Genomic DNA, 10,118 nt, shown 5'->3' with positions numbered 1-10,118 from the left:
CCATAAATCACTGTTAATGCAACCGTCAACGAGCAAACAACAGCTTTAAATGATTCGCAAATTACTTAACGCGATTTCATCAAATAGAGCGTAGCTATATTATTTTATATATTTAAAAAGGGTTTCAAAATTAACATCGGTTTATTCAAAAGAAAAATTGTTTTTCGGTGAACGAAAAGAAAAATAAAATAAAAACAGAAAATGTCCTTAAAAATAACTGAACATTTAAGCAATACACTTAAAGCAGCTAACTCCCGGACGCCATCACCTGCCTCGTCGCCCACAAATTTAGTTGCCAAATTGCCACAAATCATGCAGCAACATCATCATCAACAGCAGGCGACGGCAATGCATCAACACCATCAAGTCACTTCAACGGCTAACACAACAACAAATACAACAATGGTGGTATCGTCGAAAACTCCTTTTTCCATTGAACACATTTTGTGTCAAAATTTAAATAATAACAACAACAATAATAGTGCATCAAATAATAATAACAACAACAGTGGTAGTGGTATAACAAAATTAAAATCGGTTACTAATAATTCGAAAACTTCACAAAAATCAAATAATAATCATGATTTAACTAGCAATAATAACAACAATAATAATAATACTAGTGATAAATTAAAATCAACAACATCACTGCCTTCCGGAGAATACACAAATCATTCTGCAAATAAACATCCAATATTAAGTGGACGTCACGATGCCGAAGAATATCAAAGGATTATACAAAGAGAAAGGTAAGTTCGGTTATCGGAGAGTGGTGGTACGGGAACAGACCAAATATGAGTCCATGCTGGAAAACCCCAAAAATATTTTTTGACAACCTAAATTATATAAGTATATAAATTAAAAAAAAAAAACTTAACACATTTTAACCAACGGATCCGCCTGACTTCGTTAATGTGTTTTTGGGCACGTTTTTCAACAAAATGTATGGTATATTGAAAAACCTTTCAATCAAAAATGTTCAAGATTGACCTCATTTAAATAGCGGTACCTCCGAGTTTATTATCTAATTACACTGTTTGCATACATCGAAAAAAGTTGAGTATTTCGTGAGCAATTTGCATAAAATCGGTGGGAGCTGAACCTAAATCTGAACAAAACATAACACACGTCTATTTTGATCACAAAAACGGTTTGATGTTCAAATTGTCGTCGCAACTGGTCGATCATATTGAAACAATCGAGCTATATCAGTATCCTAAGCAATTGAACGCGTTTTTCAATCGAATTGATAGTAATTTGAATATTGGTTTCTAATTGTGTATCAAATCTTCCTACAGTATTCCGATTTTGAACACCTTTCTCGGTTTCAAAGAATCGCCTTTTTATATAATTTGAACCTACGCTAAATTAAGAATGTCCCTTAAAATTTTCAATTTAAAATCTCCAAAAAAATCTCAATAGCCAATTGATTGTTTAAGCAACAAGAGACGGCTCAAATTTTAAACTCGTTTTTCGCAACTGTGTTTTTGCGAATAATAAGCCAATCCGTTCCGTTTTTAACGCGTTAAGATATTTCTTATTTTTTAATTTGATTTGGGGTCGAAAATAGGAAATTTCCAAAAATATAATATCATAGCTCCGCTATTTTTCTAATTTTTGTGCGACGTTAATAATCCTAGTTCCAGAGTCGGGCATCATTCTTTCGAATGGTGTTTGAAAAGCAGGACTTGTACCAAAAACAACTACAAAAGAACAGAAATTACGTGAATTAATTTTCTTAAAGCCTGTTTAGACCGCTAAAACCACTCGAAACCAAATGTAAATTCCGAATTTTCCGAATTAGTGAAAACAAATATCTAACATGAGTTTAAGTACATAACCGCAATGTTGAAAATTTGGTTAAGCTCTAATTAAAATCTGCTCTAAAGTTAAGCTCTAAAAAATCAAACAATTTGTTTTTCTCAAAGTTATATGGTTCTTTATTTTTCATAATAAAAATGTACGTTTAGCTGTAATTACAATCGATGAGTTTAATTTTTATTTATTTTTTAAGCAGACATTGTTTTTTAAGTCGTGCAATGTGCCTTTTCTTGGGGACTAGTCCGGAACATGGGCCCATATTAAAAACATTTCTGCGAGAGGGGATTCTACCCCTAAATACTCGATATGCGAAATTACAGCTGCTTCGGTTGGATAAGGGGGGCTAAAAATTAAACCATATATTTTACATCATTAAAGGCCAGAGTGGCAGGTATTGGCAGGCAAAATTTAGTTTTTTTTTTTTTTTTGATTCTTAAGAATCCATATTAACTACCCAACAAAGAATTGGAGTTAACAGTTGTTAACATTTCATGTTACACTCCATGCAGCACAAAATATCCAACCAAAATATTCATTTTGTGTGACAAATTGGACACACATCGACAGCCCTTGGGACCTATTTTGGGCTGTGCTTTTTTAAATCCGAAGTATCTTTGAACTAAATGTGTTTCCGATGATTTAGAATCCGCCTTGTAGGCTGGTGCGCAAGATTAGTCTCGAATGAAGTAATCGATCCAAACTTCACCTATCGTAATATTTCTATAATGTTAAATAATGTTCGAAGATAGGTAATATAGGTTCAATACTTTTGGTAACTCCTCCAAAAATGGTCAAAATTTTGTTGAAGAAAGAAATATTTTACCAAACCTAAATAAAGCCACGACCACTACTTTTTGTTCCTCTGCCATAAAGGGTTAAATTATAAAAAAATGAACATCTCCACAGAGGTCCAACTCTTTAACAAAAGTATATATATATATATATAAATTATGAATAATTGTGGTCTAAACCAGACCAGACGGACTTCCCATCTTTTCTGGATGTTTCCCCAGTTTTTATTTTTTTTATTTATTTATTTTCTTTTATTATATTTGGCAAAATAGAAACGAAAACGAAAGGGTTATCCCTTTTATATTTTTAAACATTGCCATTAAAATCTGATGTTTATATAACCCTCGCAAAGGTAAAACATTTACTGTTTTGTATTTGTAAAGTTCTATTGTTGGGAATATACGTGGTAGGCTGTAAACTATTTTTAGGGCTTCATTTTGAGCTATCTGCAGAATTTTTAAAGATCTGCTGAATTTAAATCCCTAAGTAATGGGAAGATGTGTCTAATGGGAATGAACAAGCGTTTGATATATAAATGCTGGTGTATAAATGCTTTGGTTTGTGTGTCAAATTTGGATTTGAATTTATATAATATTCCTGTAGCAGCAGACACTTTATTTTGTATGTGGTTTATATACAGGTTGCATTGTAAATTATTGCTTAAAGTTATGCCCAAATATTTTACACTAGGCGATTCAACAAGTCGTGTTCCTTTGACATGAATAGCCATTTCATGACTAGGCCTGCTCATATGAGGTTGAAACCTAATAAATTTAGTCTTATTCGGATTTATGAGTAACTTGTTAATCCTAGCATTCGGATAAAATAGCAGAATCATACTCCGCTTGAGTTTGTAAGACGTGCTCGTACTTATATCCGTACAACAAATATATGCCATCAACAAATAAGAATAATTTACCAGAAATTTTAAAATCCTTCTGATCGCTAATATATATTTTAAATAAAAGAGGGCCTAACACACTACCTTGGGTTCAGTTACAATGTTAAACAAGTATAGATTTGCAGTCAGTTTCACTAAGTCGATCGAAAGGTTTTTTCGCTTCCATTCGAAAAAAGTCATTTTGAGTTCTTCTAAACCCTTTTCAGACGAAAATGTTTTTGTTGAAGGAGTTGCCGGATCGAAACCAAATTTAACATGTGTTCATAACACAGATGGAAGTTTCCAAAACACTAAATTTTTTCTGTTTATACAGCGCTTTGTGCTAGGCTATGAACTTTCCGAACTGCCCTCGTACATATAAATACTTCATACGTAAGTCCGTCGGTTTTTACAATTTCTGTAAAAAAGAAAGCAGTGTTTACTAAATACGCTAGATACAAAATTGGCGGTTTAGGTAGACTTGTAAGTTGTATAGAAGTACTGGACTGTAGGAAGAGTTAATGTTGATTCATATCCAAATAAAGCACTAAAACAAAACAACAAACAACTCTAAATTTCGGGAATTTAGTCCCATATAATGTGATAATGGTTAATTTCTAACTACTTACATCAATGTAATTGAAATATATTGGCAACATTGTCTGTACCATGTCTTCGTATAGTATTTTTTCGCCCAAAAGCTTTTGTCCATTAGAACCTGTAAATGCCATCGTTATTCTTGGGTATAAATAACACGGCATAAACTTTGCCGTGTAAAATTTCATAACAATCGGATGATAATTATAGTCTGCAGAACGTTTAGAACACATACATAAATAAAGAACCCCATGATTGGACCACGAAAAACGCCGGGTTGATTTTTTTATACAACTTAATATGAGCTTGATGTTCAAAAAACTAAAATCGATCGGCATTTTATATGACATAGCTTGGTAAATTTTTGGTTGGATAATTAAGGACCCAAATAAAATAATAAATATCAAACTATATAAAACTCGGTTAAAAAAATGTGCCCAAGACATCAAATAATGACCATTACCTTACCTTATAGGCGCTTCAATACAAAACATCCTAGGAGTAATAACAATATATGTACAAAATTATTGCAAGCTCGAATTTCAGGTGAATATTTCGAGGTGTTGCAAAATTAATTTCGAATTTAAAATATTGTGTTTACAATCAATGTAGCTAATAAATACTGCTGAAACCACGATTTTTTGAAAACTCATCCCTAAAAATCAAATTTTTTATTCTTCTTATAGATCTCTCAAATCAGGAGAACGTCATGCGGTCGCAACAACCACAGATTCAAGTACCACGACAACATCACATGCAACCACAACACCAGTAGCCGCTTCCAATACATCTTCGTTGCAACAGCAGCAACAACATAACTATCCAGCAACACCACAGCCGCATCATCCACAACCGACGGTCTTGACAACACCGTCAACACACCCTCATGCACCGCCACCACCACCGCCCAGCAGTGTTTTATATCCCAGTGCAGCGTACAGTGATCATGGATTTCTACAAATGACCTTGGGTTATTTGTCACCCTCATCGGGTGCATACAAATCGGTGGATCCCTATTTTCTGTCACAAGGTAAGGACAAGTGCCCAGAAAATAAACTACAACAATTTTTATAGACATGTTTTGGGTATTTACAAATTTAATTAACACCTCCCACCCTCTTACTCTTTATGTGGTTGGTTATGTGTTTTGTTTGGAAATTAGAAATTTGTTTCAAAACACCCACCCACAATATTTGATTAGGGTTCAAATGTGTTTTTTGCTCAAATGACCCTAAACATGTCAATAATAATTCAATTATCTTGTTTGTTAGTTTCTAATGTTGTTGTTGTGGAAAACTAAGGACACTATTAAATTGATTTTTTGTTTTTCTTTCTCTTCTTCTATGGTCAATATCACAGCTGGTCTCTTTGGTGGTGGCCACTTATTTGCCGGCGGCTGCATGCCTGAATTGGCCCTTGGTCTGGGCATGGGTGTTAACGCTTTGCGCCATTGCCGCAGACGTAAGGCGCGCACCGTTTTCAGTGACCCTCAACTTTCGGGTTTGGAAAAACGTTTTGAGGCGCAACGTTATTTATCGACACCCGAACGTGTTGAATTGGCCACATCGTTGGGTTTGAGTGAAACCCAAGTGAAAACTTGGTTTCAAAATCGTCGCATGAAACACAAAAAACAGCTTCGACGAAGGGATGTCCTAAATGGTAAGTTGTGTATATTTATAAACTTTAATTAATGACTTTTTGCTATTTTTTTGTTATAAGAAAGCGGGCGAAACTAGAGTTTAGGAGTTGAATTTTATGATGTCACAAACATGTTCTCCGTTAATATTTAAAATTTTTAGAACTTAAAAAAATTTAATATTTTTAAATAGTAAGTTAGTATATGTTAGAGGATGTGCGACTGCCAAATAGCGCTCCACAAGACACCTATTTTGAAAATGGTCAAATGTTTATCATCGTAAAAGAAAATGAAAGAAAAAGAGGAAAAAATGCGAAGGAAGAAGTAGAAGTTAGTGTTGTTAACTCAACCATGACAAATTTTTGCAACACTGTAAATAATTCAGGAGGGAATTTATTTGTTCGATTTCCCAAGCGATATACATTCTAAAGGGGGAAACACATGAGAGGGCTTCTGGCCTGTTATGTTGGCTTTGTATGAGATATTAATATATAGAGAAATATCGTAGTGAAACTCGATTTTGGACGCCGTTCTCCCTTATTATTTTACAAAAAAAAAACAACTTAACATGTCAAGCCTGAAATCCTCTTATCGACGCCTCCGAACCATAGTATGCTAAGTCGACTTAGCATGTTTTAAAGTTCTTTACGTTTTTAGATACTACGGGGGGAACTGAAAGAGTAGATGCCTCTCCTCATCATTGTCACATAGACGGCAGTATTCCACTTTATCAATTTCCCACTTTGAAAAGAGAGACTTTGTCCTGCAATGATCTGTAAAGGTTCCTACTGTCATGTTCATTCATCTTTCCCATATAATTCAATTTTTTAGATATACGCGTGGAGATTGCAGGCCAAATAGATTTTGAGGTTCTACATCCAGATTCCTCATTCTTTCTATTTCTTGCATTCTCATTGGTGTGGGGACTAAGAGGAATTTTGGCAGTGGTATCAATTATACCATTATGTCCAGGAGATTTGTAGGGTTTACAACTAATTAATTTGATCGTTTATCAGAGATTCATCACTCATGGACTGAAATCGGTCTTAATGTGACAAATGTAATGTGACAAATGAATATTTGTTTCTCTAAACTGGTGTTGATTTCATTTAATGCAACGAATGGACTTAGGGTACTGTCATATAATTTTCAAAAATCTTGCAACTTAATTAACCGTTTTTATCGACTCACCAAAGAAAATCCAAGACTTACGTTTAGCCTTGTTAGTCGCACCCTTTAAATGCATCCCAATCAGTGCTAATCTTCGATTTACGTGCCTTTTTATACAATTCCCTTGTATCTCTTCTTAGAGATTCCAGATCCTTGGCCCACCTTAAGTCTCCGTCGCCAATTGTTACAATGAAAGGAGATGAGAGATAGCTTACTACTCTTCCAAAAGGGTTAATAGCCTTGTAACTGTAACATCCAATTATGTGCAATTTTGGTTTCGTAGATTCCTCGCATAGGTAGGCCATAAAACTGTTTTACACCATTGGCCAACATGGAAACTTCTGAAACACACATCTACAGTGACTCACCAGAAACTTCGGGAGCTTGATTGGGAAGTTTTAATGCATTCGCCATACAGTTCGGACTTGGCACCAAGCGATTATCATATTATTCATGCATTGCAAAATTTCTTAAATTATAAAAAATTGGTATCTAGGGAGGATTGTGATAATCGACAACTAGAGAGGAGGACTACCATGAAAGGGGCATAATTAAGGGGACCCCCCATTCTCGGGGTCAAATTTTTTTTTTGATTTAATGTGAATCTACATTAATTCAAGAATGTCCCTACTAAAAGTGAAAATCTCAATAACTCTTGAAGATATAGCCGATTTATTGTGTCAGCATCAAGTGACGGCTAAAGGGCTTCTCAAAATTTAAACGCGTTTTTCTCTTATGCGAATAGCGGGCACGATAACTCAAAAACTAATAACCCAATCGATTCCAAATTTTTACACATTTCTCTGTGAGTGTATAGCTATCGTATGAACTAGGATAAACGTCATACTTTTTTTCCAGGTTGAACTCAATACATTTTTTTAAAGCGTGGAAGTAGCTTCATTTTCATTTTGCAGTAAATCAAGGTCCTCATTTCTCTAATTCTCTCTTCATCTCTTATAGCCTAGACAGACTACAGCCTTAATTTGCATTAACAGCCTTAATTCAAATTAACTTGTACATTATCCTCATTTTTATGTGCTGTTAATGCACAAAATCAAACTGAATTTATACTGAATTAGGCAATTTCAATATGGCAATGCTGTCGAAAATTAATTGTTTCTTGTCAAATTTATTTATATTTATGAAAATAAAAATATGAAATGAAGGCAAATTTCAACCATTTTTTAAATTGGGAGCTGTTTTGCTAAGATGATAGTCACTATTCCTCCTTTATGTCATGTATATATCTCCTATAGATGTAATCCCGAAAAATATCGAAACAAATGTAAAAAATGTTCATACTACACACAGACAAACGTTTGTTTTGTAGCAAAAAAATGTTTCGTAAATGCAGAAACTCTCGTCTGTCAGGGGTAAATATTAATTCAAATTAAGTATGCAAATTAAGGCTGTCGTCTGTCGTCTGTATTAGACTCTGAAGAACATTTTCGAGTTCTCGATCCTCAAAGACATAATATATTTTTCGGTTGAACTCGTTACTTTCTTTTAAAGCTTTGCAAGTAGCTTCGTTATGATTTTGAAGTAAATAAAGTTCCTCATTTCTCTAATGATGGAACAGCACTGAGTTCTCTAAATTAGTCGCTTCGGTGAGTATTAACGTTATATCGCCTGAAACGAATGAAAGCGTTTTAACTTTTTCCTGATCAATATCTGTCTTCGTTTTTATATTGGCAACTTTTGGTATTTTGAAGATTTGCGTATATTCACCATATTAAGGTCCGATCGAACTTAACATTAAATTTTTTACTAGATACCCTCCATCTCCCTTAGATTTTGGTTTATGATGTTCGCCAAAAACTACTTATATTTTTATTCCCCTGGAGACAGCCGTAGAAATTCTTTATATTCATTGAACATTGACATTTTTTTTTACTTTTCTTCTAAATCTTAAAACTGAACTTGTATATGAACACCACATTTTTCAAAACCCTTTGCTGTTTTATATTCTTATTCATTTATTTTGTTTACTCCCAAATGCAAAACTGATATGACTTTCGTCTTCATGGTGAATTACAAATTTTATTTAATTAGTCCAAGACTTTCATTGACCTCTTAGAAATTTGTTGGCAAAAATTCTTTCTTTACAAGACAATGATGAAAACCACAATTTTCAAACTATTAAATATGAAATCCATTAAAAATAAACTATCTTAACTACTTTTAACGTCGTCTTTGGCAAAAACAAAAAGGGGGATTCAAAGAAAATATTCTTCAAACCAAACTTCTCCACAACAACCTAACTATGTAAAGAAAGTCATGTTAACCATTTTCCATTTAGACTGAAAAGAAAAATGTGTCTTTTTGTAAATCCAATTAGACTAGACAATTTCGTAAGACGATAGAATATTGAAATAAATTGCAAAATAACTTACCAAACAAATTTTCTTCGTTTTTCAATTTTTCCAGAACCAGTTGACTTCTCACGTTCAGATGGAGCTGGCAGCAATGCAAATGGTGGCAGTGGTGGTAATGGCAATAATAAAAATGGCCCCTTAACGTCATCCGGCTCATCGTCAGCATCTTCGGTCTCATCACAAATTTCATTGAGCAATGGTGGCGGCGGCACTACAACAAATGGAAATACAGCCAACGGGCTAAGTGAAGCAGCCAAGGCAGCATTACACTCGAGTAACCCATCATCCGGCACACAACATAATCATCTTGCACAACAGCAGCAGCATCATCACCACCACCCCCAACTACCGCACTCACATCCCCATCACGCCAGTCATCATCAGTTACAAATGTTGCGCAGTATATCCTCCAATGGCCATGTTATGACAGACGGCAATGGTGCACTTGGTGGCGGTGGTGCGGGTGGTGGTATCGGGTTTATTCACAATGACTATTCCACTGATGATTATTCCGATTTAGAAGATGAAGATATGGACGATGATGGCGAAGGCAGTGATGTCGATATTGTTGGTGATAGTAAATCTCTATATCATTTAACGTAATATTTAGGAGGTAGCAATGCGAGTGGATTCGGTAGAGCTAATGAATATCGTAGATATTTTTAAAAATTTCCATCAATATATTTATTTGTATATAAATGCATATGTATATAAAGCACATGAGTCGTACATATATATATACATATATATGTGTAAATGTTTTATAAACGTATGATTAATATTAATTTTTATATAATTTAATTAAACTACCAACAAACATTGGTACCAAGTATTTCTAGTCATTATA

At 34.2% G+C, this 10,118-nt stretch overlaps 1 protein-coding gene across 1 annotated transcript; it reads left to right on the top strand.

The window, feature by feature from the left end:
• Positions 1 to 201: 201 nt before the first annotated feature.
• On the top strand, positions 202 to 9,888 carry LOC133326088 (brain-specific homeobox protein). The gene is made up of 5 exons (XM_061534763.1): positions 202 to 446; positions 624 to 749; positions 4,777 to 5,120; positions 5,450 to 5,749; positions 9,324 to 9,888. Exons 1-5 carry the CDS (start codon positions 202 to 204, stop codon positions 9,872 to 9,874), a joined length of 1,566 nt encoding a protein of 521 aa, XP_061390747.1. The 3' UTR covers positions 9,875 to 9,888.
• Positions 9,889 to 10,118: the final 230 nt, after the last annotated feature.

The sequence above is a fragment of the Musca vetustissima genome, unplaced genomic scaffold, assembly GCF_032173495.1.
Source record: "Musca vetustissima isolate MV318-11 ecotype Yass unplaced genomic scaffold, APGP_CSIRO_Mvet_v1 utg12302, whole genome shotgun sequence".
Classification (NCBI taxonomy): Eukaryota; Metazoa; Arthropoda; class Insecta; order Diptera; family Muscidae; genus Musca; species Musca vetustissima.
This window is presented reverse-complemented; position numbering and strand designations above follow the sequence as displayed.

Excerpts from the sequence above, each read along its gene's own strand:
- LOC133326088 (XM_061534763.1), top strand. The coding sequence starts at position 202 with ATGTCCTTAAAAATAACTGAACATTTAAGCAATACACTTAAAGCAGCT. Across the intron at positions 750-4,776 it reads AGGATTATACAAAGAGAAAG|ATCTCTCAAATCAGGAGAAC; the intron begins GTAAGTTCGGTT and ends TTCTTCTTATAG. Across the intron at positions 5,750-9,323 it reads ACGAAGGGATGTCCTAAATG|AACCAGTTGACTTCTCACGT; the intron begins GTAAGTTGTGTA and ends CAATTTTTCCAG.